General features: G+C 36.4%; 3 protein-coding genes across 4 annotated transcripts; 1 reads left to right on the forward strand and 2 right to left on the reverse strand.

Moving 5' to 3' along the window:
* Positions 1–1,221: 1,221 nt before the first annotated feature.
* LOC18033195 (receptor-like protein EIX2) lies at positions 1,222–3,252 on the reverse strand. The gene has a single exon (XM_006422025.2). The coding sequence runs from the start codon at positions 3,250–3,252 to the stop codon at positions 1,222–1,224; it is 2,031 nt and encodes a 676-aa protein (XP_006422088.2).
* Positions 3,253–11,054: 7,802 nt separating this feature from the next.
* Positions 11,055–21,017, reverse strand: LOC18033185 (protein timeless homolog). Of its 2 annotated transcripts, none has more exons than XM_024179357.1 (19): positions 20,828–21,017; positions 20,581–20,733; positions 20,317–20,476; positions 19,661–19,979; positions 19,193–19,330; positions 18,920–19,112; positions 18,689–18,819; positions 18,164–18,376; positions 17,768–17,934; positions 17,024–17,102; positions 15,612–16,148; positions 15,155–15,525; positions 14,651–14,752; positions 14,134–14,388; positions 13,862–13,930; positions 13,314–13,541; positions 12,457–12,561; positions 11,856–11,972; positions 11,055–11,744 (listed from the first exon to the last, which is right to left on the reverse strand). In XM_024179357.1, the coding sequence occupies exons 1-19, from the start codon at positions 20,928–20,930 to the stop codon at positions 11,468–11,470; spliced, it is 3,717 nt and encodes a 1,238-aa protein (XP_024035125.1). In that variant the 5' UTR covers positions 20,931–21,017; the 3' UTR covers positions 11,055–11,467. The 2 variants fall into 2 exon arrangements, with proteins under 2 accessions (XP_024035125.1, XP_024035123.1); XM_024179355.1 differs by having other exon boundaries at positions 14,651–14,755.
* A 1,592-nt stretch (positions 21,018–22,609) lies between these two features.
* LOC18032073 (plastidial pyruvate kinase 2) lies at positions 22,610–27,456 on the forward strand. Its single transcript, XM_006422028.2, has 12 exons — positions 22,610–23,054; positions 23,672–23,959; positions 24,144–24,309; positions 24,462–24,596; positions 24,742–24,852; positions 24,960–25,048; positions 25,143–25,205; positions 25,301–25,476; positions 25,806–25,908; positions 26,039–26,187; positions 26,523–26,631; positions 27,091–27,456. Exons 1-12 carry the CDS (start codon positions 22,818–22,820, stop codon positions 27,196–27,198), a joined length of 1,734 nt encoding a protein of 577 aa, XP_006422091.1. The 5' UTR covers positions 22,610–22,817; the 3' UTR covers positions 27,199–27,456.
* The last annotated feature ends 447 nt before the right edge of the window (positions 27,457–27,903 follow it).

Genomic DNA, 27,903 nt, shown 5'->3' on the forward strand with positions numbered 1-27,903 from the left:
ATCCACAGGATTTACGAGCTTATATTAAGCGTAGATAAAAGAATTGATTAGAAATGGCCAGGATTTATTAACATTTTTAAGAGGTTGAAACAAGTGCCTTGAGCCACCCAAATCAATGTGTTTGTAATTTCTAACTAATGGAAGTTACAACTTATTTTTTGTTAATTAATCGGATTCCTATCTCATGAAAAAGTAAGCTCTTTGATATGCTTCTTTTTACCAGGACAAGGCATGACAGATGATGATTTTTATTTGCAAAATCAAAAGTTTTATCCACCTCCAGGAAATTAAAAATGTGAACATTAGTATTGAAAAAACGAGGATAATGGGCTGGAAATCAGTAATATTAAGATCAGATCGAAGGAAAAAGCCTTGAAGCATCTAAATCAATTCTGAGTAATTTGTAATGAAAGAATAGTAGCTTGAAATGGACTTTTTTTTGTAGAAAAACTGTGTCTATTTTGATTTTGGTTTGACAATTGACAGGAGTTATAATGTATAAACAACAAATATAAGGAGGCGATAACCTAATAATAATAAATTTAAAGGGTTTCATAATATTTAAACTAGAAATAGCGTTTTTAACTTGAGTGAATTTTGCTCATAAGCAGATGAGATTGAGAGGATCTTAATCCAACATGAAGACATATTTCTACCACTTAATTAGCAACCTACCCAAGTCTTGTTTGCAATTTGAATTTATTCTCAGCTGCTATTGCATAGAGCCAATCTTTTTTACTAGTTAAGAAATTAAAAGGTACACCTGTCTCCATGAATTACTAAGTACGTTGGCCCAAGCCTCCTCACAATCAGTAATATCAAACATAGAATTGAAGAAAAATGGCACCCAAGTCAATACCAATTTCTAATTAATGAAGTTACAAGCTATGGTTGCAGAATAACTAGATTCCGATCAATTACAGAAACAATAACAGAAATGTCTCGTATATAGAGGATGTGCTACACAGAACCCTAAACAAAGTTCCTTGTAAGCTTACACTTAATATCAAGTACCATATGAAAATACAATATTATTTAGATATCTTCGGACCCTATAACGACAACTCTGTTCAATAAGGAGAGAATGCCATCCAAGAGAAACCTAATTGCTACTGCAAGAAACGGTAAACGGGAAAACAAAATGAAGTATTAGTTTGAGAAAGAAAAACATTCAAGAGGACAGAGTAAAACCTGCATAGACATGTGAAAAAGAATTACCGTTTAGTTCCTGAAACGTCTTTTCAATTTATCAATCTTCACAGCCACTGTCACGTAGACCCAATTTTTTACACCGGTCAAGAAGTTGAAATAACTACGTCTCCATGAACTATTCACCAGTATAGCGCTGCAGAATCCCCAGAATCCAGTAAAGAAACCCAGAATCAAACTTATGTAAAACCCAAGAGTTATAGACTCATCCTCATCTTCATCTTCTGCAGTGTTTGCATCATCTCTGCCTTGACCTGAAGCTGAGTCCTCATTCGGACACTTATTTGGAAGAGGGAGGCCGCAAAGTTCAGGATTTCCAGCATACACCGAGGCATTGAAACTCTGGAGTTGAGTTCCCAATGGAATTTTGCCCGACAAGTTGTTGTATGACAAGTCCATGACACTAAGACCACTTAACTGCGAAAGGCTGGCAGGAATGCCACCAAAAAACAGATTTTTAGACAAATCCAAAAAATCCAATGATTTTAATTGACCAATTTTCGGCCTGATTTGTCCAGTTAAATGGTTTCTTGAAAGGTTTAAGGCAACTAATCCCACCAGATCCATAATCTCCTCAGGAAAAGATCCACCCAATTTGTTATTTGAAAGGTCAAGGATCTTTACCAGTCCCAAAGTATTTTTGTACCGGTATTTATTGCCTTTCCATGTCAGCAGCACATTGTCAAAGTAGCTGCTGGAATACCTACCTAACGCAGTTGCCGTTCCACCACCAACAATGAAGTAATAGTCTATAGAAATGGTCGGATTGGAACTTGTTTCTTGGGTCATTGCTGTTAAATTATTGAAACACTTGGGTATGATTCCCGACATGTGGTTTAAAGACAGATCCAAGACTTGGATGTACGCGAGACGACAGAGCTGAAAAGGCATATTTCCATGGAATTTGTTAGATGTCATACTGAGAACAACCAATTTCGAAAGGCCCTCCCCTATCCATGGCGGTATCTCTCCAGATAATTCATTGTTCCCGAGATCCATAACTCTCAGTTGTGAGCAGTTCTTCAAAGATGACGGCAATTCCCCAGTTAAGCTATTGTTGTATAAACTCAATGTTAGGATATTTCGTAGGAAGCCTATGGAGTCTGGAATGTTTCCAGAGAAATTGTTGTTTGCCAAATTCAGAATGCCAAGCCCATCAAATTGCATCCAGCAACCTGGAAGCCTTCCAGATAGGAAGTTACTTGAGAGATCCAGATACAACAAATTGTTGCCGTCCATAGAACAGATGATGGACATGGTCCCTGAAAACTTATTTTTTGAGAGATTGAGGAAGGTTGCAGTCGTAGGAAGGGCCGGAATTGGACCCTCAAAGTGATTGGAGCTGATATCTATTCCAGAACCAGAAGTGTCAAATCTCATTGACAAATCTGGAAGTTTACCCTGGATCTGGTTGTTGGAGATATTCAAAACAAATGGTTCATTGGTTTGATTCCAGAACCAGTCAGGGATAGTATCTGAGATTCCAGCATCAGAAATATCAAGTTCTTTGACCTGATTTTGAGTCTGAAGCCATTTTGGAAAATGAGGCCCCATCTTACAAGAGCGAAGATGTATAAAATTCAACTGAAAAGGAGGAATCCAATCATTGCTAAATTCCAATGACAGATTGTTATCAGCTAAGTTCAGAGTCGTTAAGCTGGAAAGATTTGAAAAGAAAGCTTCAGAGATGACACCTATAAGTGAGTTCCCATTAAGCGACAAAGTTCTAAGTTTGGACATCTGGCCAATGCTGTTGTTTGTGAACCCGTTTAAGCGGTTGTTTTCAAGATACAACTCTTTCAAAGATGAAAATCCTCCAAGATCTGGAACTGACCCTGTGATTTCATTGGAAGATAAATACAGTATCTCCAGCGAGTTCTTCGTGCAGCCACTGGACAGATTTTGAATGAGCTCAGGGAAGTGTCCTCTGAGTTTATTGTCAGAAATGTTTAACATTGTTAGGCTGCACATGTTCCCAAAAAAATCTGGAACCCCACCTTCGAATTCATTAGAAGCGAGACCAAGAAAGCTAAGAGAAACCATGTGTTTAAAAGCAACTGGAATGGAACCCCGTAAAAGGTTAGAATCAAGGCCAAGCAGAACAAGATTGCTACTAGCATTGAACAACCAAGGGTATATTGAATTAGTGAGATTGTTTTCGGAGAGTTCAAGAAACTGAAGAGATGTACTGTAATTTAGGTTCGATAGAGAGAGAGGAACAATAGGTGGAAGATGACATCTATATAGATACAAGGTTGTTAACAAAGGAAGATTGCCTACTACTTGAAGCCAGTCTGTTGACCTACTGAGATTGTTGGAACCTAAGTCCAGATATGTTAAAGAGGAAAGTGATGTGCGCGCGGAATGCGGAATCAAGCGCACCAAATAATTACTGAAAAAATAAAGGACACAAGAATTTACGTGGTTCGGTAATTAAACCTACATCCACGGAGGCAAGAAAGAATAATTGTTTATTAAACAATGAATAGAATACAATATTTGAGTAACGAATCTCACTTCCCAGAAACCCAAATATACCCAGTACTCTCACACTCTGCAGGAAAGATAAATTCCCCAGACACACTTCTCTCACTTCTCTCAAAAGCTTAGAAACTTATAAGCTTAACAATTTTGGGATGATTTTGAATGGAAGAAGTGCCATCTATTTATAGGGAAAATAATGGCACTATTGCACCAACCCCTTTACTATTCCACCTAACCTAAGCCAATAGTCAATGGTGTCCATTTGGCAAATTTGACAAATTTGCCAACTTTCCATTTTTTTCTTCAAATGTTTGGTAGCCATTTGAAATTTTGCATTCATTTTTGAATTTCAATGTCACGTGCATGACTTTTCAACAATTCTCCACCTCGGCGAAAATTTGTCCAAATCTGAGCCGACTACCAACGAACCCTCATCCCCAAAGTGATTCTTCAATAAGGATCCAGAATGGCTGTGTCGTTTCGACTGCCTACGTACCCAAAATTTGGGATCAAGCCAACCGTAGTTCAAAATTCCCGAAGGACATATCTTTAACACAATCGAAGGATTTGAATTAATTTCAAGCAATGTTGAAACTTAACTCCAGAAACTACTTTCGTCAACATATCTGATGGATTATCTTTAGTATCGATCTTTCTCAACAACACAACACCGCTCTCGATAATCTCCCTCACATAATGATATTTCACATCTATGTGCTTCGTCCGAGCGTGATATGTTTGATTCTTCGCAAGGAATATCGCACTTTGATTATCACAAAAGACCGCAATGTTCTCCTGGATTACTCCCAAATCACCTAACAAGCCTTTCAACCAGATAGCTTCTTTTACAGCTTCAGTTGCTGCCATATACTCTGCTTCCGTAGTGGACAAAGCAATTGTCGATTGTAGAATCGACCTCCAGCTAATCGGACCTCCACCCAATGTGAATACGTAGCCCGTTGTTGATCTTCGCTTGTCAAGGTCTCCAGCGAAATCAGAATCACAATACCCAACACATTGTTGACCACAATCCTTCTTGAACAATAACCCAACATCAACTGTCCCATACAGATATTGGAGAATCCACTTTACCGCAAGCCATTGATTTTTACCCGGATTGTGCATGTATCTACTAACCATGCTCACTGCTTGAGATATATCGGGCCTTGTGCATACCATAGCATACATAAGACTACCCACAGCACTAGCATATGGAACACGAGCCATGTAATCGCGCTCCTCTTGAGATCTAGGACATGAAGAAGAGCTTAATTTGAAATGAGGAGCTAGAGGTGTACATACCGGTTTTGTTTTGTCATCCATACCGAATCTTTCTAGCACTTTCTTCAAATAAGACTTTTGAGTCAACCATACGCTTCCATTCTTCTTGTCTCTACGAATCTCCATCCCAAGTATTCTCTGTGCATCACCCAAGTCTTTCATCTCGAACTCAGAAGCCAGCTGCTTCTTTAATCTTTCGATCTCATCTCTATTCTTCGAAGCTATAAGCATATCGTCGACATAGAGTAACAAATAGATGAAAGCTCCATCTGATAGTCTTCTAAAGTAAACACAATGATCGTGTTCACTTCTGGTGAATTTCTGCCCTTGTATAAATTGATCAAATCTTTTGTACCACTGCCTTGGCGATTGCTTCAGTCCGTACAAAGATTTAATCAACCTACATACATGATTCTCATTTCCAGCAACTTTGAAACCACAAGGCTGAATCATATAGATTTCCTCCTCCAAATCTCCATGTAAGAACGCCGTCTTAACATCCAACTGAGCCAACTCTAACTCATATTCTGCAACTAAGGCAAGTAGGATACGAATGGAAGTATGTTTACAACTGGAGAGAAAACTTCATTGTAGTCAATACCTTCCTTTTGAGCAAAACCTTTTGCCACGAGCCTTGCCTTGTATCGAGGAGTTGTTTGATTCGGAGATCCTTGCTTTTTGGTGTAGACCCATTTATTGCCAATAGCCCTTTTCCCCTTTGGTAACTTTACAAGTTCCCAAGTCTGGTTTTGATTGAGAGATTTCATCTCTTCCTCCATGGCTAGCTTCCACTGATCACTTTCATTGTTGCGTAATGCTTCACCGAAAGTATTGGGGATGTCATCATCAATAACTGGAAGTGCATAGGCTACCACCATATCTTTAGTAAGCCATCCGGGTTTCTTTATCTCTCTTCTTGGCCTCCTTGTTGCTATAAAATCATCATCATCTACATCATCAATTGTTTCTTCATTTTGTGGGACATCAGAAGAAACAATTTCTTCTTCAACTTTAGGTGTCACCTCCATAGTTGAACCATTCTTTGATGTAGAACTAACTGGTACATATGGAGTTGCATCAAACTCCACCCGCTGCAATACCTCTGTGGTCTTGTTCTCCACCTGCTGAGAACTTGAAGCTTTTATCATTGAAGCTTCATCAAATGTGACATCTCTGCTACACACAAACTTTTTGTCTTCGAGATCCCAAAGCTTGAAGCCCTTTACTCCACCTTTGAATCCCACAAAGATAGATTTTCTAGCACGAGGATCCAGTTTACCATCTTTGACATGATAATAAGCTGGACACCCGAATACACGAAGGGAATCATAGTCTTGTGCATGCTTTCCAGACCACATTTCCATAGGAGTTTTACCTCCAATTGCAGCAGAAGGCAACCGATTTACCAAGTGACTTGCGTAGCTCACAGTTTCAGTCCAAAACTTTTTATCTAAACCAGCATTAGATAACATACATCGTACCTTCTCCAGTAAAGTACGATTCATACGCTCAGCCACACCGTTCTGTTGCGGAGTATGTCTCACCGTGAAATGTCTTTTAATACCCTCGTTCTGGCATACTTGCAAGAATGGATCAGAAGTATATTCACCCCCATTATCAGATCGTAATACTTTGATCTTTCTGCCAGTTTGAGTCTCCACCAATTTCTTCCACTTCACGAAAATCTCTAGAACCTCATCCTTTGCTCGCATGGTGTACACCCATACACGTCTAGAGAAATCATCAACAAATATAACAAAATAATGGCTTCCACCAATTGATGCAGTCTTGGTTGGTCCCCATACATCACTATGAACATATTCAAGGATCTCACGAGTATCGTGATTAGCTGTACCAAACTTGACCCTTGTTTTCTTGCCTACTACACAATGCTCACAGAAATTTAATTTACAGGTTTTGGTACCTTTTAAGAGTCCATGCCTCATCAGAGTTTGCAAAGACTTCTCTCCTGCATGTCCCAGTCGTACATGCCATAGCTTGGTGGTGTCACTGTGCGCCTCAACAACATTTGCTTCATCAGTTGTACCTCCCTTCAAATAGTACAGATTGTGACGCCGAACCCCTTGCAGAATCACCATAGCCCCATGTGTAAACTTCATTGTGCCATCTTCAATGGTAACTTTGTAACCTTTAGCTTCCAAAGCACCCACAGAAATTAGATTTTTCTTTATCTCTGGAACAAATCTAACCTCTTTGAGTTCTCTGACCATTCCATCAAACATTTTGAGCCGAATTGTTCATATCCCCATTGTGCGACAAGGTTGATTATTCCCCATCATAACTGCACCGGATTCCAGATTACGAAAATCCGTAAACCATTCTTTAATAGGACACAAATGATAGGTTGCTCCTGTATCAAGTATCCACTCACTCGAACTAGCCACATATGCTGCAGGAGTAATACTTAGTGAATAATCAGAGTTCTCATCTTTCCGTGCCATGTTTGCTGCTGCTGGTTTCTTCCCATCTCTCTTTTGAGCCTTTGGACAATCTTTTCTCCAATGGCCCTTTTCATGACAAAAGGCACACTCATCTCGAGCTATATTTCTGCTTCTCGATTTGGATCGAGAATTCTTTCCACCACGCTTCTTCTGTTTCTCCATCGCCCAATCTCTGCTCACCAAAGCTTCAGACGATGCTCGTTCAGAATTTTTATCATTATTCCGAATCTCCAAACTAGTTAATGCTGTGCAAACATCTTTAAAGACGATCACACTCTTCCCATATATCAAAGTAGTCACAAAATGGCTATATTCCTCTGGTAGTGAGTGTAACAGAATCATAGCCTTGACTTCATCTTTAATATCTTCATCAAGATTCTTCAAATCAGCAAGTAACTTTTCAAATCTTGAAACATGATCGTGCATTGACACCCCAGACTTCATTCGAAAGCCATATACTTGGCTCATTGCATGAAGACGATTTTCAGGACTTTTCACCAGGTACTTCTCTTCCAATGTACGCCACAAAGTCACTGCACACTCCTCATCTTTCACCAAGTATTTCACCTCCTTGGTCAAACAAGATCTGATCTGACCACAGGCTTTCTCGTTCATACGATCCCAAATTTCTTCATCATACAAGTGTCTTTTATTTTTTAGGACAACATCGAGATCGATTTGAATAAGGGCATCCATAACTTCGCGCCTCCACATGCCGAAGTTGATTTTCCCATCAAACTTTTCAACATCGATCTTCTGGCCTCCTATAACAGGTGCTGAATAGCGATTTGACAAATCTCGCCTCCCACCTGAAGTGTCTCCTGAAATAGTCTCGGTAGATCTCTCCCCAATTCTGGAAGTTTCACCTTCTACCATTTTTTCAACGAACTATTTCCACTTGAAAAACAGCCTCTATGATGTTAATTTCGCGTGAATAAATGCACCAGGAAAGTTCCCAGGAAACTGGACGGGAACTCGGTCCCAATTAAAAACCAGAATCCTTAGACTCTTATCGCCTTTGTTGACAGAACTTTCCTAGACATGCAAAAATACACACTACTTACAATAGACTGTCTCCCAAGTACAAATGGCCGTCTCCACCGTATTCGTGAACAGTACCGTATGTGAACAGTACCGTATACGGGAATAGTACCGTATACGTGAACAGTACCGTATCCCCCCAAGTACGAACCGTCGGCTCTGATACCACTTGATGTGCGCGCGGAATGCGGAATCAAGCGCACCAAATAATTACTGAAAAAATAAAGGACACAAGAATTTACGTGGTTCGGTAATTAAACCTACATCCACGGAGGCAAGAAAGAATAATTGTTTATTAAACAATGAATAGAATACAATATTTGAGTAACGAATCTCACTTCCCAGAAACCCAAATATACCCAGTACTCTCACACTCTGCAGGAAAGATAAATTCCCCAGACACACTTCTCTCACTTCTCTCAAAAGCTTAGAAACTTATAAGCTTAACAATTTTGGGATGATTTTGAATGGAAGAAGTGCCATCTATTTATAGGGAAAATAATGGCACTATTGCACCAACCCCTTTACTATTCCACCTAACCTAAGCCAATAGTCAATGGTGTCCATTTGGCAAATTTGACAAATTTGCCAACTTTCCATTTTTTTCTTCAAATGTTTGGTAGCCATTTGAAATTTTGCATTCATTTTTGAATTTCAATGTCACGTGCATGACTTTTCAACAGAAAGGTGAGAAAGCCAGTCAAGGTTTCCAGCACTAAATAAATGATTGAGGCTGAGGTCTAGATGTTGCAGAGCTGAAAGGTTTCCAAGGTGAGAAGGGATTGGTCCTTCAAACTCAGCAAAAGAGAGATCAAGGTAACTCAATTTGGTGAGGGAACCAATGAACTCAGGAATTGGACTTCCACTGAAATTGTTTAAACTGAGGTCCAAATATGTTAAACGATGCAATTGAAGCAAAGCAGGACTAATTGTACCTCTCAATGGAAATGAGTCAAAATCGATGGGTTGAATTTCAAGCTTGATTACATGGCCGGTTCTGTTGCTACAGCCAACTCCTGTCCATTTACAGCAGTCTCTTTTCTCATCTTCTGGTCCCCAGGAAGACAAAACACCAGATTCGTCCACCAGGCTTTCTTTGAAAGTGAGTAGCGCTTCCCTCTCTTCATCAATGCACCTTATGATGTTGTTAGAATCAGCAACTCTGGGCTCCAGTTGAAACAAAATCAGAAGCAGAAATAGATGTTGAAGAAATTTTATTCCAACTGTCATTGTGATTATCAGAAAGAGTGGAAACACTGATTAATTAGCAATGACAGATGGTGTGTTGACTATTATTTGTGATCCTAATATAAGCTGCTTCGAAACGAAGAAGCTAAATTTATCTTCTACAACAACAGAGTCTTCATTCATGTCTAAGTCTTCTCGGAAATGAATTGTTATTTTCCCTTTCATTATTATTATATGTCATCTAATCCCTTCAGCTTTACTTTTATTCTTAATTTGTTTGAAGTTTGAACCTCTCCTTTCACATCTCAATGCCAATGATCTTGCTTACAGGAACCTACCACTTACTTAAATAAGATTATTCTAGTTTAAATACTAATTAATATTACCGTCCATTTAGCTCAATAGCAATACTACCCTCTTCCGGTCCTCTTTCTCTTTTCTCGTCACCCTGTTCCCACTCACCTACCTCAGAAATGTGCGTATCATTTAGTATTATTCTATTACGTAACTACAAACTGCCAGAGCCCAGGTAATTACTAATATAATCTGCATTGCAATAAGTTTAGATGCCTTTTCCAACAATAATGTCTTCTTTAAAAAGAATATTTTAGGGGCAATTAAATTTGGTAATGTAGGTGTTTCTAAAATAATTGTTATTAGCAGTACTGTAAAAATAATTAATTACATGTTTAATAAAAAAAATTTATTTTTAAAAGTACTATAAGTTTTAAAAGCAATCTTATATATTTAGTAAATTGTACTATTAAATTATTGTAAAAATGTAAATGATTACAATAGACATAAGGTTGAATAAATTTTATTTATACAATTACAAACGTGTATGCATGTGTGTGTATTATATTTGCTGTGTACAAATAATAATTGATTAACTAAAATAAGTATTTTATTTTATTAGTTTTATTTTTTATTTTGTTATCTCTATATAATTGATAATAATAATAATAATAATCTCTTTAAATTTAATAATTTTATTTCCTAATCGAATAAAAATAATTTTAGATTTTTATAATATAAGTGATGATATATGTGAAATTGTATTAAAAATACAACAGATTTTAAAAATTACTCTTTCTTTATTTTTTAAAATCTACTATAAAATAAGATAATTTTAACAAAAATATTTTAAAAAAAATTTATTAAACATCAAAATTAACTTTTAATTTTTCAAAATTAATTTTAAATTTTTAAAAATTAATCTCATACAGGCCGGTAGTTTTACTTTATGTCATTTCTAATTTTACTCTAATTTTTCAGATTTTACTTTTTTTTTTTTCAAGTAGAAGTCCATTAATAATTCGAGTACAAAAAAATAACGTAAACAAAGATTTTCGTGCATTTGAATCAACCATAATATTGAAACGGCGAGGATAATGGGGGTCATAGTATTGAAGGAAAAGGCCTCGAAGCACTCAAATCAATACTTAGTCATTTTTATCATGAGTAGAAGCTCGGATTGCAGAATAACCAGACTACTATCTGTCATTGAAACATTATAGAAATTCTTTCTATATGCAAAATAAAAGTACATCTGTCAACACTTAGATTACACAATCATAGGTTTCTGTTCAAGCAAGCTAGAGCTTGAAACTGTGTTTGTCTAAAATATATATCCTTTCCTGCTGAGTACACATCATCCTTTTGATCTCTTCAATATGATACGCAAAATTAAGCTTTCTACTGTGCTCATAACCAGCGGAAAACGTGATCATCATGGCTTCTGTGCAGCATCAGCCATGAAAGACATGAGCATTATGGCATATTCCAAAATTAAGTTTTCCATCTTAATCATCATCTTCAGGATCAATTACCATCCTCAGCTTCCTTCGACTTACAGAACTTCTCATTAATCCACCAGCAGTTGCATCACCCCCTGAATCTGCAAAATCATCATCCATGAGCTGATGCTCCATATCATCCTCATTGTTGACATGTGAAACACCTAACGTTTTACTGTCAATCAGTTCAGCTTCTGAGGTGCCTTCTAGGCTGATATGGCTAGCAGAAATAACCTCACCAGTTCTTGCAACATCTATAACACTGGACCGGTCGCAACCATCCCTAACGAAAATTAAGGCCAGATTAACCTCCTATTAATGATGGTTCCAAAGTTGTGCAGATTGTTGAAAGAATATAATTGTGATAAGAAAGAGATCAAGATAGATTATTTACCTTTCCATGGTATGCTTAGTAATGAAAACTGCTGTGTCGTCATTTGACTCCTCATTCCATACTGTTTCAGTTTGGAGCCTGTCATCCTCTGCCTCTGCGAGGTGCTTTCTGGACTTCCTATGTTGACATGATAAATCAAGTAACTTAAAAAAGCAGCAAATTGATGTCAAAAAAATCATAAGATAACAATTAATACATAATCACATCCCAAAAATATGGACAAGACATATTTTTTCTGAAAAAAGGATTTACGAAGTTTAAATATACAGAGTCTTATCTAACAGTGACATTACACAGAACTTTTCTTTAGATATTGACAATTAAAATGAGGAATCAATACAAGTGAATTTACAAAATAAAATAAAAAATACATCGATGTATAATGTTTCTTAGCTGCGGAAGTCAGCATAGAATTTAAGTACCCATGTTTTCATTATCATAAAAAATGGAAATAAAACTTCTTCCTAACCAAAAAGGAGTATTATGATGGTTAATGCACCTACATTGTGCAAAAGAATACATAAAGTAAGATAAAAATATTTACAGTTATATTGTGAAGCTCCACTATTATGAACTAGAGAAAAGAGAGAGAGAGACTCACTTGAGAACAGAGCTCAAGGTTTCATCATCAGAACCATCAGACAGCCTCCGTTTCAAATTCTTTACTTGTGATTCCTCGTGAAACAATCTACCACTATGTTTGTTCCTAGATTCAAATATTAATTAGATAAATAAACTTTAACTGTCCTGGACAGGAGAAGATCTACAAATCTTTTACAAGTTGCATACAATTAATCTCAAATAACTTTAGGAAACATACTCGCATTGGGAAAGATAATAAACAAGAACCTCAGCATGAGGAAAGAGGTAGTTTTGATTATTGAAATATGGTTATGAGACAAGAAAATTGAGAAAAATGGATGCTAGACCATTAACAAAAAAAATCTATAAGGTGGTTGTGCTGTTATCCATACCCCACTGTACTGTATGAAAACATGTTCAGATGAAAGAAAAATAAGGCACAAAAAATAACTTTCAAATGATAGCATTAGTGAACATCAGGAAGGTAAAAACATTTGTCATCTTGTTTAAAGAAACTAGAGAGCTTTCATGCAACAAAAGAATTGATCCCAAATAGTGGAACAGGACAAAGCTTGGCCAAGCTATGGATGTCTGATGAGGCCGGCACAAGCTAAGTTAAGAACACATCAAAGTGGCCGTACTGATCTTGGAAGTCCGTCATTTCACTAAATTTCACACCCATATATTGGCATCTTCTCAATTATTGAAAAGCAAAAAAAGGAATGCTTGGATGCTATGATCATTGAGATCTGATGCAAAGATGCTACATGTTTAACATAAAACGAAAGCTGATACCTAAACATCTTGACAATTAAAATATGCACGTATATTTACTATTATTGGATTATCACAATTTATCACAATTTGAATAACTACCTTTTCCTGAATGACAATAACGTTTCTTGATCAGAATCATGTAGCTTGTCTATTGCAGAATCATTAGGCTCTTCATCTCTTAAGTGCATGTCGGTTTTAGACTTCTTCAATGGACCAGCACGTAGATCAAGTTGCTTGAGTTTACGGGAAACTTGCGCAGATGTGAATTTGTTACCAGCATCCAGTGCATTTGCAATCATGTAGCTACACCTCTTGTGGTGTTTGAATCTGCACAGAGAAAACAGTAAGTTAACGGCTTGTTTTAACATATGGAGAAGCCAAACCCCAATTATCTCAAATGAGGTTGTTTTGATGTGGGTTAGAACTTAAATAAGGTGGTTAGAGCAGCCATCCAGGGCAGGTATTGGTGTAAGTGTCAACAAGTGAATTAACACCGTCAATTCTTAGAATGTACCAATGAACAAATGAGGTTTTATAGGTGTCAGCTAGTTAAGCTGGTAAGCTCTCTTTCAGTAGTACAAGAGGTCTGGAGATATAATTCCACTCACACCACAAATATTTACTTATAGAACATAGTTTATACTCACTGCTCAAATAGAGATTTTATCATGGCCTCCTGATCACTGTCAAAGGCATGAACTCTTTTTCTTGTGTTCCTATTAAAAAAAGACATCATTAGCTGTTTATTTGAGAAGCAGAATAGAAAATCAATTATCTAAGATTTCACTTTCTTAAACATGTTCCTTCAAGTTCATAACTTAAGTTTCAATTTGATGTCTCATTCCTGCACTAACAGAGCAGCCTCTTGAAAAATCAGTCCAAGAGTAACTGTAACAATCAATTATTTGCTAGTACTTACTGAGGATGCCTCAGGGAACTTCCGTCCAAGTTGTTTGAGTTGTGAAGGGAAGTTTTTGTTTCCATTACACATTGATCTTCCTCATGTTGATCAGGACCAGCAGCAGAAGTTTCACCAGAGTAGGGCCCCCTTCTCTTTGGTGCAACTTTGACTCCCAGCTGCTTAAGCTTGTTGGAAACTTGGGCAGCTGAAACTTTACCATCAGGATCCAGAGATTCCGCAATACGACGGCTACAATTCCGATCATCTTTGAATCTAAAACAACCATTTATATTAATACAGATGCAGTGCAGACACTACGAAATGAATATCAAAGAAAGAGCATGCCACCATAAAAGCAGAAATTAGCCTTAGGAGAGAAAAAAAAAACAATTATATAATCAACTTATTACAATAAAATATAATCAGTAATCATCTACTCCAGTATTCTTGAGATATTATTGAATATATATTTTGAAGGATCTTTTGAGGGGAAAAAAATGCTTGTTATGGTATAGTTGTGTCAAACCAAACTTACTTCTCATAAAGATCCTTGATTTTCATGTCCCACTCTTCATCGAGAACAAGTCTTCTCTTTCTTTTAGAAACCTTTTCTGATTCCTCTTTCATGGAAGTCATCCTGCTGCACCACCCAAATACATCAATGAGTTTCTAAACTGAATTATATTAGACAAATAGGAAATATAGTACTATTAGGGTTGTCCCAAATATTTCACTGGTTAGAATTTTCTTTCCCATCAATCTCACTGTTTGAATCAGATGTGATGCCTTCCTGTTCTTCACTGAAATTTCCTCCACTTCTAAAAAAAAAAAGTGGTATTTTTATGTTGTTCTGAGACTAATTAAGATACTGCTTTCTAATTACTCAATCAAGAAAAGAAAACATCAAACTCAACAGGAATATAATGTTTATCTTGTACAGAGTGCCTATCTCCTTAATATTTGAGAAGTACCCCTTACTGAGCCAAAAAGGTAAAGTACAATGAAAAACAGAAAAATAACATCGTTAACATAGTCTTACTTCGGGTATCCAAATTCATGAGAAATAACAACATCAGCTTCATCCTCACCCAATGCATCTGCTATGCTTCTGCGAGCCCATCCTTTGGCCTGCAATGACCCAGTGTCTCCAATTTCTGAAACATTTCCCCAAGCTCCACTTTGTTTCTTTGCATTTCCAAGCTCATGCAATAAGTATTCAGCATTTATGTAATGGCACTCTCTTCTATTCTTCCAGAAGAGAATTTCCACAAAAAGAAGGGGCTGATTCTTCATTTTTTTTAGCATTTTTTGGACCAGTCTAGTGAGAAAGTCAACAATATTTTCATACTCTTTGCTTGGGCATGACTTCTGCTCAGCCAAGATGTCATAGAATACAGTGAGGAGTGATAGCTGCAAAATTTTGTCCCAAAAAACATACGTGAGATTACATACATAACTTTACAATATTTGTAAAGATGGATTTTAAAACTTTTAACCTGATATAGCATCGGTGAGAGCTCCAGGTCATCAGTGATACGCCGCAACATGCAAATGATGTAGTGATTTGTGCGGTTGGAATTGCTCTTGTAAAACTTCAGCAACCAGCACAATTTTTGAATAATGCTGCTATTTGCAAAAGCTGAAAGGAAAGTAGAAACCTTAAAATCAACTTCATTGGTTGCAGTAGGCTGCTCATCACCAGAAGAATCACCAGTGCTGCAATAATGATCATTCTCAGCATGATCAGACTTTCTGCTATCCATCTGCAACTGACTACCTCCCAGATTCCCCCTCTCTTGTACTGCTATTTCATGATCATCAACCTTAAAAGGAATGCCCGTGTCTTCTTTCCCATCAGAAGTTGCATCTGTTACAATTTCCTTTTGTGGTACGCATGAATTTGCTAAATCTCCACTATTTGAGATGCAATTCTCATTGTGAATGGTAGCATGATTGCCAGACAGTTCATTTTCAGTTTCCTTATTGCCCTTCACTGTTCCCTTTTTTCTTCCTTTCCTTGATTTTCTGGAAACCTGATTTGTTAAAAAAAAAAAAAAAGTTTCCATGTACGTCACAGCAGAGAACAAAGGCACGGTGCAGTTCCAACCAAAATAAGAGAAGAAATAATGAGAGTTGCATGCACACAAAAGGGTTTCCTAATTCTACAAATATAGAACTTTCACTTAGCAACAGAATTGCAAAGGAAAATGAAAGACCATGGCTTCCTGCTTATTTTAGCTGTACATTATATAGGATATATGCTGCTACAAACCAACATTCAATGTTCAAAACCACAAACTTAATGTTGATAGCTTACAAAGTCTAAATTATAACGTCACAACTGTAACTCTGAAATATTTTACTTAAATTTCCTGACAAAAGGGTAGGTCCTTTAGGAGAAGAAGACACTTTATATCAAGAAAATAGAGTAAAAAACTCCAAGTAAAATATGAAAATTATCAGAACTGATCACCGAAAAAACTGAAACACAGTAATTGCCTTTGTTTAAAACTGCTTTTTCAAGTCTGTAAAATTAGCTTATTTTCATATGATTAAAAAAAAAAGAAAAATTTAAACTGCAATTCACAGGAAGTCGTTAAACATCAAATCTACCTGTAAGAAAATAAAGAGAAAGCTAACTTTGTAGAATGCAAACAGATGTATCTAAAATAACTGGACTCTGGCTAGAAGGTTTTTGGCAGTAATAAAGTCAACATATGGTCAAAGCTCACTTTTTATATAACAAAATTACATGAAAACTTTAGTAGTTCTAGTCAGTCTTCAAGCGGCTTTTAAGCAACTACTAAAATCTCATAATTTGAGATATCCTGAGTTTTGGAAATCACAAGTGAGTAACTTGAAGCACAGTTTTCCAACCTAAGACTGCTCTGTAAATAAGAAAACATACCCTTAATGCACCACGTGCTTGAAGATTCTCCGTGAGCCTTACGAGCACATATATCATTTCTACTAAATCTGCAAGATCGCTGGCAAGAATAGCAAAAATAGAACCATAAAACATTTTAATATGGTAAAAAACTCAAATATTTTCTATAAACAGGTCACTAAATACATGCTTTCGCACGGCAAAGACATGTACTTGGATAAGCATACTTGCCAAGTCATGCACAATTATTAAACATAAGTGACACGATAATAGGACAAAGATGTAGCTCCAATGTACAAATAAATTTTAAAAAAGAAGTTCTTTTTTAAGAGATATTACGCAGCTGGAACATTTTCCTATCATGATTACCAATCTCTTATGTTTGGTCAGGTAGGTGAGGGCGCTATTAAGCTTTAACAAGCCCCATCATGTGCAAGACTGATAAGCAAAGAAGATTTTCTCCAAACAGAGATAGAACACAGAGAAAAATGAATCTACAAATACAAATTCAAGCATATATGGAAAAATCCAAACGAATGACCTACTGGTCAAAATTGGCTCTAATAACGTGTTAAGTTAGTATTCGACCTTAAAAGCTTAAGCTAGTAGGAGAAACACTAAACACTAGTATTAAGCTCTAAGACATTATAGTCCTGCAAAATTGAATCCTGAATTAACTGATCAATTAATGTTACAAGACTTAAAATGTCAAAATGAAAAAGAATTAAAAGAAAAATTCTAGTCATGAAGATTAAAGGTGAAAACCTTTTTGGTTGTTTATGAGTGTCAAGCATTTTGATCAGGTTCAGGAGAAACTGAGTCAACCCTTGGTCAGTCTGATCATAAAATAACTTGTAAAGAAGGATGCGTGCTGTTTGTGACTCCTTCGAATCTTCTGGTAATGACTTCAGCACTAAATCTAACATACGAATCTGCAGGAATGAAAAGCCAGTGCAAAGGACATTAGAAGAAGTAGACAAAGGTCTCAGTCTGAATTCTAGAAACAAGTCTATTCCTCGAACAGCAGAATCATGCAGAACTGCTTACATACTTTTACACGCATATCCAGACCATTGAAGTAAAGACATATATGAGAGGCTAAGAAATATCAACAATTAAAAGCATGTATTTAAAAGCTTAAAATTAGAAAGTATTTATCACCATATTCTTCATAAGAGAACCTGCTGCTGACATAAACTTATAATTATTTGTTTTCTTCAAGTCCTCAGAAGCATCTTGCCATTTGGAAATGACAAGCTTAAACATAGATTCATCCATTGTTGATGCGATTGGTCCACATATGTTGCCTTTAAACAAAGTGCTATCAGCAAATTCAGTAGTGGAAGCTTCAAGTGCTTCTTTTTCCAGGGCTGGCTGTTTAATCACAAAATTCACACCAATAGTTAGAAAATGAAGTTTAACTACAATGATAAAGCCAAGTAAACATTTAGAAGCAAGAATATCAGGTTATAACAAATAAATAAAACAAAAAAGAGGAACTGAGTGCAGAAATCTTAGGATCATGGTCACATTATTTGAACTTCTACTAACCTCCATAAAAAGCAGACATCACTTTATCTAAATTTAACAATGTCAGTCCTTAGCAGCTAGCAAAGCTATGGTGAGTCATCCTCACCTTTGAACATAATTTAAAAAGCCTGACATATCAGTACCCATAGCCCTCACCTTTGAGAACGCAATTTTGTGATACTGAAATGAAACCAAAAACTGGGCAACCCGGAAAAATGAAATGATGTCGCTGCTCTGAATAGCAGGAGCCTCCTTTTCTATATCCTCCTGAATTGACTGCATCAGCACTGACACACAGTTTGGTTTACATATAAATACCAGCTTTAAGACCAAAGGGGAAGAGAAGGAGGGAGCAAGAATAAAAATAAAGACTTCCAAAAGATATACCATTGTAACTTCCTGATAGAAACTGGTTAAGGAAATCATACAGCAACTCCAAAACATTATCCTTTGTTGAAGGTAAGCTTCCTTGGTCCCACATAATCTTTTTACTCATACCCTTTTGGCCTTTGTGAGGTTTAATGATGGGGTTGTGAGAAGCAGAAGCAGGGTTCCCCTTAAACACAGCTTTAGAACCATCCTTTTCAAAAGAAAATACTAAAGTTACTAAATTTCTAAACAGCACCTGTATTAATACCAGCAATAGGTTAAACTTCGTACAATGGCAAGCCTTGCAAATGTTCCACTAAACTGTGAGTGTCGAACCAGATTGTGTAGTCTTGAGAGCCTTCTTTTCTCTTGCTCTTCTACTATTATGGATTTGAGACTATCAAGAGGATCTTTGGTGTCTCCGTCCGTCTAGCACATCAAAAGTCATTAGAAGAGACCAACCGACTCATATCACTAATCAACTAAGTGACTATGTTAATAATGACATCCATAAATAATTTTCATACTAAAAAAAAATGAGAGATTTAAAAAGAAAATTTGCTTATTGTTTTGTAAATAGCATATTAAACCTAGGCTGCGAAACAATCAGCTCCTAATCTTCCTCATAATATATTTTTCATACTGAGAATTAATTTTTTTAATTTTCTTTTGCAATCCAGATTGAACATTTCAAATAAAAAATCCTGGAAAAATTAAAGAAGAGATAGGAAAAATAAAGAAGAAGATGAATGGATCCACCTTGGAACCCCTTTGATGAGCTTTGGCAATCAACTCTGGATCCTGACCCATAAATATGTAGTGAAAAATTTCCAATAAAAGCAAGTTGTCTTGCCGAAAATAACCACAAGAACCACAAACATGCTGAGTTATGACAATAATTATGTCCATCACATTCTCATTAAACAAAAGTTCTAGAAATCTATCTCTCAGTGATACATATTGAATGGCAGAACCCCCAGCCTTCTGCTGCAACGGAATATCTTGGACAGCAAGAATGTTTCGGAATAAAGTCAGAACTAACTGGACCAACTTCCAGTCATCCTCCGTGAATGCTTCACTGTATGTTATTACAGTCTTCATTAATAACAGCAATAATAATAATGTCACATCAAAACTCAAAAGTAAAGCATGTGAAACCAATAGCATGAAAAAGTAGAAAGTGCAAGCAATTCTTACTTTTGCATTCCAGACCATCAAATAGATTTTAACATGTTATGAATTTCTAAAATATGAATCAAAGTTAAATATTGCCAGATGATGAACTTCCTGCAATGATGCCAGTACTATAGATAAATTCCTAACTGGGATTAACATTTACTGTGACATCACTACTGTAAATTAGCATGCTCACATTCTAATCAATGAAAGTAGCACAAACTATGCCTTGGCCTTACCGTTCTAAATTCTCTAGTGGACCTTCGAGAAGTGAGACAATCACCGCAACTGTATCACTGCACGTAATGGCAGACTTTAATCCCCAAAGATACTCAATCTGTTGAGGGATATCATTGGATGAAGACTCAATCGGCATTGTTAAAAACACCAATACCTTCACTGCATAATAAAAGACCAAAAATGAAAATTTAAAAATATAATATTATCTCAACCCTTTATCTCAAAAATCAAATGAGTAAATATATAAAATAAATAGCAATTACCGGAATTCAAGACCAAATTTCGATCATCTTGACAGTGTTCAATAATTGGTATCAAATCTTTAGAAACAATGCTCCATTTACACACTTGCTTAAATACTTCTCGCTTCTGAGGATCATCACGTCTCAAGAATCTCAGCAAATCCTTTAGATTCTCTGTCGATAAAATTAGGGAAGAATCAAATCATGTACTAAATTAGATCATATTTTTCACCCATCTAATTTAATTTTTTGTTTTAGCGAAATTTACCTGAACACTGCTCGCCCTTGGAGTAGCCAATCCGGTTTCCCTTTTCGTCCTCTTCGATGATACCCAGGCCGGCGCAAATCACCGATAAACCTTCTGTTTCCATCTTTGTTTGTAAGAGAACGGTGCCGTTTTCTATCTGAATCGAAGTTCTGTTTAAAGTGTGTACTAGTTGGTTTACCGATCCACAGAGAGAGAGATGATTTGATGTTAGACAAATGAAAATAAATTTAAGGGGTTAGGGCGGCTGGTGGCGCCAAATGAATGAGGATATGAATTTTCCCGCGCTAAAGATTGTCCACCTGGTGGGGGAATCTACTAATGCGGGTGTATTGAGTAGTAATTGCAACCGTTGGCGTGGAAGAATCTGATTTGAAAATTTATTTATTTCCAGATTTAGCATGCGTTTGGGGCAGCTCCCCTTAGTGGTAAGGAGATAACTTCAACAGGTGCAGGAGTTATTGCTTAAAAATAAAAAACACATAAAAACAAATGACCTATCATTTAAAGACTTTGTGATTATAATAAAAATTTGGAATAAATTGATTTCTGGATAAAACTTACTTAATATTTTTATTTCTAGGTTTAAAATTTAATATAAATTATTTGGTAGTAAATTTTTTTATCTAATAAGTATATATAGAATACACACATCAAAGAAATTTATCTTTTTTAAAATTTATCATAATTATTTTTGAGTTATAATACTATTTACTCATATTATTTTATAAAGTATATTCACGTTTAAGCTCATTTTCCATTGGCCTAGAAAAATGAGCTAAAACATTTAGAATTCATTATCTATCAAACGAACCTTGTTAAGTTATATTACCATACAGCTTACACCAATTCTAAAGTTGTTATTAAAAAAACTTAAGAATAGTTTGTTGATTTTATTTTTGATTTATTAGTTATCAAGTTGTGACAGATTTAAGTTTCATCATAATCTAACTTTACCGCATTCCTATAAGAGAAAGGGTGAAGAATGGACTGGGCTTAGTGGAAGAGAGATGGGACTTACAGCCTTTTTGGACCAAGGGTGCCGAATAATTGGTTGCATCTCCTTTGTCATCACACTCGTCACTCAACTCATTTATCGTAAATATATCAACAAATCCTTCATATCTCAACGGACATCACGGTCATTTCTCATTTTCACATTTTGAACACCTTAATAAACGTTTTGACGTACAATCGAGCCTTGCAGATTTTACCAGCAACAATCAAAATTCCACATCTAGCTCAAGTGAAAAGTGGAGTACTCCAAAGACGTTTTTTTTTTTCACAGAGCTTCAGAATTGGGAACCGAAATGTGGAAATAAGATATACGGACTTGAACTTTTTATGCTCTATGGTGAAAAATTTATAGAATTTTTATTATTTTTATTAAAATTATATTTATTATATATTATTAATTTTTATTTTATAATTATAATTTTTTAACAATTATGATATAAAAGTTATGATACATCATTATCAAATATCACAGTGATGAAAAATGAAATCATCTAACAAAGCGGCTCACCTAATATCAGGCATTGACTTTAAAAAAAACAGCGTACTCTTTTTCGGCAAACCTCCTTTCACACGTGTTAATTAATTAACAACGACATTCTATTCTGAAAATTTACTAATTTTAGAGAAATAAATAATAAAGAAAAAATGCAAACAAAAAAAAAAAAAGTGGAAGGAACGACGTCGTGTAAACATCACCCGCCTTGCACGAGTAAATGCAAAAAGTCTAACCGTTTTAAATATATTTTAAAAAAAAAAAAAAATTTCTTCGATACGAACTAAGCGCCTCTTTCTCTTTCTCTCGCCTACCTTGTCCCTCCCTCTACCCGTCCGCCAAATTTAGCGGCGATTTCTCCAAACTCTGAATCAAAATTAAAACTATTACACACTCTCTCTCACTTCAAATCCTCAAATCAGAACTCTCCGTTCACATTCTCTCTCAGCAATTCATTTTTCATTTTGCTTTTCTTCTCTAGCAATGGCTCAGGTAGTGGCTACACGATCGATTCAGAGTTCGTTTATGTGTCCTGCCTCGGGATCCGCGCAAGAGCGGGCTAGCGAGAAGCTAAAGCCTTCTAGCTTCGCTTCGACCGTGCTGTCACGTGAGGAGAAGAAGAGAGTTACACTTGTTCGCAAAAGCACTAAAATCTCTGCTCAGAAAGCCACACGTGTCGAACCTGAGGTTGTCCCTGTGTCTCCTGAGGACGTACCTAAGGTTTGTGCTGTTTGTCTACACTGAATTTCTTGAATTACGATTTTTTTAGAAAAATGCATGTGAAAATGGATAAAGTGACAGGCTGTCATGAACAGATGAAAAAAGAGGAGTGCCAAATGCTTATATTTAACTAGTTAGAGTCTAGTTTATGCTCATTTTGTTAGTTTAGAAAATGTTAGGAGAAAATTTGAAGGATCTGTATGTTTAATTTGCTCAGTTTGTTGAGTTGCTACAGTGGGGGCAAACAGAAGTGGATTTTGATACTAAAATCTTTGATGAAAGAGTAATACTACATGTGCAAACTTGTCCACTCAAATTGACTTGGCATGAGAAGTGAATTTCGCTTTTTAACTATTCGAGTCATTATCAGGTCACTGCAGTTTGTACAGATGATTTTCTCTTGGTTGTTAAAAGGTGTAGAATTAATCTTGAACTTTTCATTGCAAAAATGAATAGAGTTACTTGAACAAGCTTGAACAATAGAAGGTTTGCTCTACATGTCTAACATTTTGTTAATTTTAACTATCTTTTAAGCTGTTAAGAGTTGGTGCTTATGCCCTTGTTTGTTGAATGGTTGATAGTATTAATTAAAGACTTTGTAACATGGTTATGAACAGAGAGATGGGGAATTTCAGCATTTTGGGGGACTTCAGCAATTAGGTGACACATCAGTGAGCATGTGGACCAAGCCAACTGTTAGACGCAAGACCAAGATTGTGTGCACCATTGGTCCTTCAACTAACACAAGGGAAATGATATGGAAGCTGGCCGAGGCTGGAATGAATGTTGCTCGTTTGAACATGTCTCATGGAGACCACGCTTCTCATCAAAAAGTTATTGATTTGGTTAAAGAATATAATGCACAATCCAAAGACAACGTTATTGCAATCATGCTTGATACCAAGGCAGGTTTCCCTTTATTTGTTTCTTTTCTTACTTCTATATATGATTCTTACAACGGGTTACCTTAGTCAGTTGATTTTCGTGGACTTTTGTCTGTCTGTCATAGTACAGTTGTTCAAGTTTTGTAAAGAAGATGCTTTAGTTTTCATTTGAGTTTTTGTTAAATATAGTTTTCTTTGTTATCAGGGACCGGAGGTTAGGAGTGGAGACTTACCACAACCAATCACTTTAACATCTGGGCAGGAATTCACTTTTACGATACAGAGAGGAGTTGGCAGTGCTGAATGTGTCAGTGTTAACTATGATGACTTTGTTAATGATGTAGAAGTGGGTGACATGCTTCTTGTTGATGGTACATTTAGTGATCTGTTGTTTCTTCTTCTATATTATTAAGAAAAATTTAGAGTGTTCTGCAAGGACTTTCGTCAGATTATTTACCTGACACTAACCTAGTTCTTGCTATGGTCTGTGTGCTCCTCTGACCCCTTAATTTATGATCTCTAGGTGGTATGATGTCATTGTTGGTGAAATCAAAGACAGAAGATTCAGTGAAATGTGAAGTGGTGGATGGAGGAGAGCTTAAGTCTAGGCGGCATCTGAATGTTCGGGGAAAAAGCGCAACACTGCCTTCCATAACTGGTTGGACCTGGAATTATCATTTATGTCATTCATATTTGAAGATAATTATGCTGTCTCTCACCCCCAATCCACCTTTCCTGTCTAAATTGGTAAAGTGGTACTACATTTTGCAAATGGACATAATTGTTTGCATTGGTTTCTGCAGAGAAAGATTGGGACGATATAAAATTTGGAGTGGACAACAAAGTTGACTTCTATGCTGTTTCCTTTGTCAAAGATGCACAAGTAGTTCATGAATTGAAGAATTATCTGAAAAGTAAACTCTTAGTTTCAAATCTTGTATCTAGGAAATAAATAAGAATATTCACTTTATTCTGTGTTTTTGATTAACCATATATGAGTTTGTGCCAAATTGAACTGCAGGCTGCGGCGCAGACATACATGTAATTGTAAAGATTGAAAGTGCAGACTCTATACCCAATTTGCATTCAATTATCACAGCATCTGATGGGGTGATCACCTGAATCCTTGCCTTTCATCTTCGTCTTAAACAGTATATGATGGTTTGTACTAACGGCTGAAAATTACGTGCCTTTCTTATTTTAGGCAATGGTTGCAAGAGGTGATCTTGGTGCAGAACTTCCTATTGAGGAGGTTCCACTTCTGCAGGTAGTATTCATCTCTGATATAAGAGCAATGCCTAGAATGTCATCCTCTATCAAGGCATTTTATTTGCTGACATAGAAATCTTTGAGAAAATGTAGGAAGAGATAATAAGGACTTGTCGTAGCATGGGGAAAGCTGTTATTGTGGCCACCAATATGTTGGAAAGCATGATTGTTCATCCAACTCCAACCAGAGCAGAGGTCTCAGACATTGCCATTGCTGTCCGAGAGGGTGCTGACGCCGTCATGCTTTCTGGAGAAACTGCTCATGGGAAGTGAGTTACTTTCTTTCCCAACTAAAGGAACAGTAAATTAGAGTAACTGTAGAAAGCTGTTCAGAATGTTAAGCATTTTTTAGAGGTGTGCCCCACCATAGAAAACCCATACTTCTCTTCCTATTTAAGAGCAATTTTTGCATGTCAGAAATTTGCTTCACCATTAGCAAAGCATGTTTGATGAACTTACTCTAGTTACCAGGTTTAAAGTGGTATCTCTCTAGCCAAGCCTTAAAGCCAAATTTTGACCTTGAAATGATGCGGCTGTTGTAGCTAAAAACAGTTTTCATTTTATACGGGATTAATAAATTGATTTTGCTCCTGTACAGGTTCCCATTGAAAGCCGTGAAAGTAATGCACACTGTCTCATTACGGACTGAAGCAACCATAACAGGTGGTGCAATGCCACCAAATCTTGGTCAAGCTTTCAAGGTTACCTAGCAGATACCTCATGTGTTTTGCTATACTGCATGGGGTTTACTTTTGCATTTTGCACTTTTTTTTTCCTCTTTCATTTTGATTGTCAACCATGAACTTACTGCAAGCTTCATGTTTTCTGTAGAACCACATGAGCGAGATGTTTGCATACCATGCGACCATGATGTCCAACACGCTTGGAACTTCCATCGTTGTCTTCACTAGAACTGGTTTTATGGCTATATTACTGAGCCATTATCGACCTTCTGGCACTATATTTGCCTTCACAAATGAGTAAGTTCTACATGTTCCTGGATACCAATAATGTTATGATGTTGTGTGCCTATTTTGCCTGCCTGAGGTTATGGTTTTCCTAGTAGTGCACCTCATCATGCTGTAGGCAAAAACTGCACGCTTAAATAAATTTTCCTGCTTAATTTGTACTGGAAATAGTGATGTCCTACCCTCTTATTCTGTACTACCACTGATTAGCTGAGTAACCTTATATATATAAATCTTTTCGGGAAAAAAAAAATTAAATATATAAATAACTGCTAATTTAAAAAACTGGCTGTTACGTTCAAAAAGTGAAAAGTCTTTATAATTGTATCACTTTGATGGTCATGCAGGAAGAGGATTCAGCAAAGGCTGTCTTTGTATCAAGGAGTTTGCCCCATCTACATGGAGTTCTCAGACGATGCTGAAGAAACCTTTGACAATGCCTTAGGTTTATTGCAGGTGAGTTTTCATATCTCATTAAACTAGTGATTGGGATGCGTTTATTTGCCCATAATTTGGTTCATAGCTTGACCTGGAACAAGCTCTGGGTAATTCTTTTGAGGAACCAAGTTAGCCACTTTCTACGGACATCAAATCATGGAATTTTTTTTTTTGCAATTGCCGGACAGCATTCAACTTTGTAATCCTAGTAATATCAACTTTCAACCCTTGGGGGGTAGTGGATGTGCATAGAAGCTATGATTATATGCTTTACTTTTGCTATCAGCAGTGCCACTGTTATACAAGGAGCAGTTTGGAACACTGATGATAGTTTACCATATCTAAAAAAATAGGCATATTTGGCCATCATCTCCATTTATTAAGTAATAGATTACATGGTTTTCATGAAATATGTCTTAGACTAATAATATTCTTTAGAATCATATTTTGTGTCACTAATACCTTCTTCATATGCAGAAACAAGGAATGGTAAAGGAAGGAGAAGAGGTAGCACTTCTTCAGAGTGGCAGACAACCCATCTGGCGGTTCCAATCCACTCACAATATTCAGGTCCGCAAAGTGTAGACACAGAGCGGCTACCCCTAACCTTATAAGCTCACAGGCCATCCTCATCGTTTAGACGTTATTTTAGAGTGCTATGTTATCTTCACATACTTACGGTTTTAATATTTTTGATATGCCAGTAGTTTCTATTTTGTTTAATGTTTTTTTTTCCCTTGTTTTGTTCCCTTTTTTTTTTCCTCTCTCTCCAAAGAGAGATTCAGTCTTGGACTCTTGGTGCTCAATTTTATTACAGACTTTTGGTGCTTTGCAGTGTAAAAACCCTCATTTATCTTTTGAAATTACCAAAGGGCCAAAGCATGAAAAGTCAATATCATCGACAAAGCTAGATTGCTAGATCCCACTTGGAACTTGACGAAGCTTCCATGCGCTTTCCTTTTGACCCTAATTTGCGGCTTCATACACTTGCTTCAATAGTGGAACTAATACCCACTTTCATAAAAGAATTATGTTATTTTCCGAGTAATCTAACATCGTTGGTATTGTTTGTAAAATGAGGAGAAATCTCAGTACATGACTAGTCGTGTAAGGCAAAAATATAAGCGAAACCGATAAGTTTCGCATACGAAAGTTTTGAAATTCTTAAAATTCATCAGGGTTATTTTGAAAAATCTAAGAACCTTGGCCTGAAGGAAGAGGCTTTCATGGGAAATTGCTTGTTGAATTCTTAAAATTCATCAGCTATTTTTCTCCTTAAAACTTCTTATC

Source organism: Citrus clementina, unplaced genomic scaffold (assembly GCF_000493195.1).
Source record: "Citrus clementina cultivar Clemenules unplaced genomic scaffold, Citrus_clementina_v1.0 scaffold_9, whole genome shotgun sequence".
In the NCBI taxonomy this organism is placed as follows: Eukaryota; Viridiplantae; Streptophyta; class Magnoliopsida; order Sapindales; family Rutaceae; genus Citrus; species Citrus x clementina.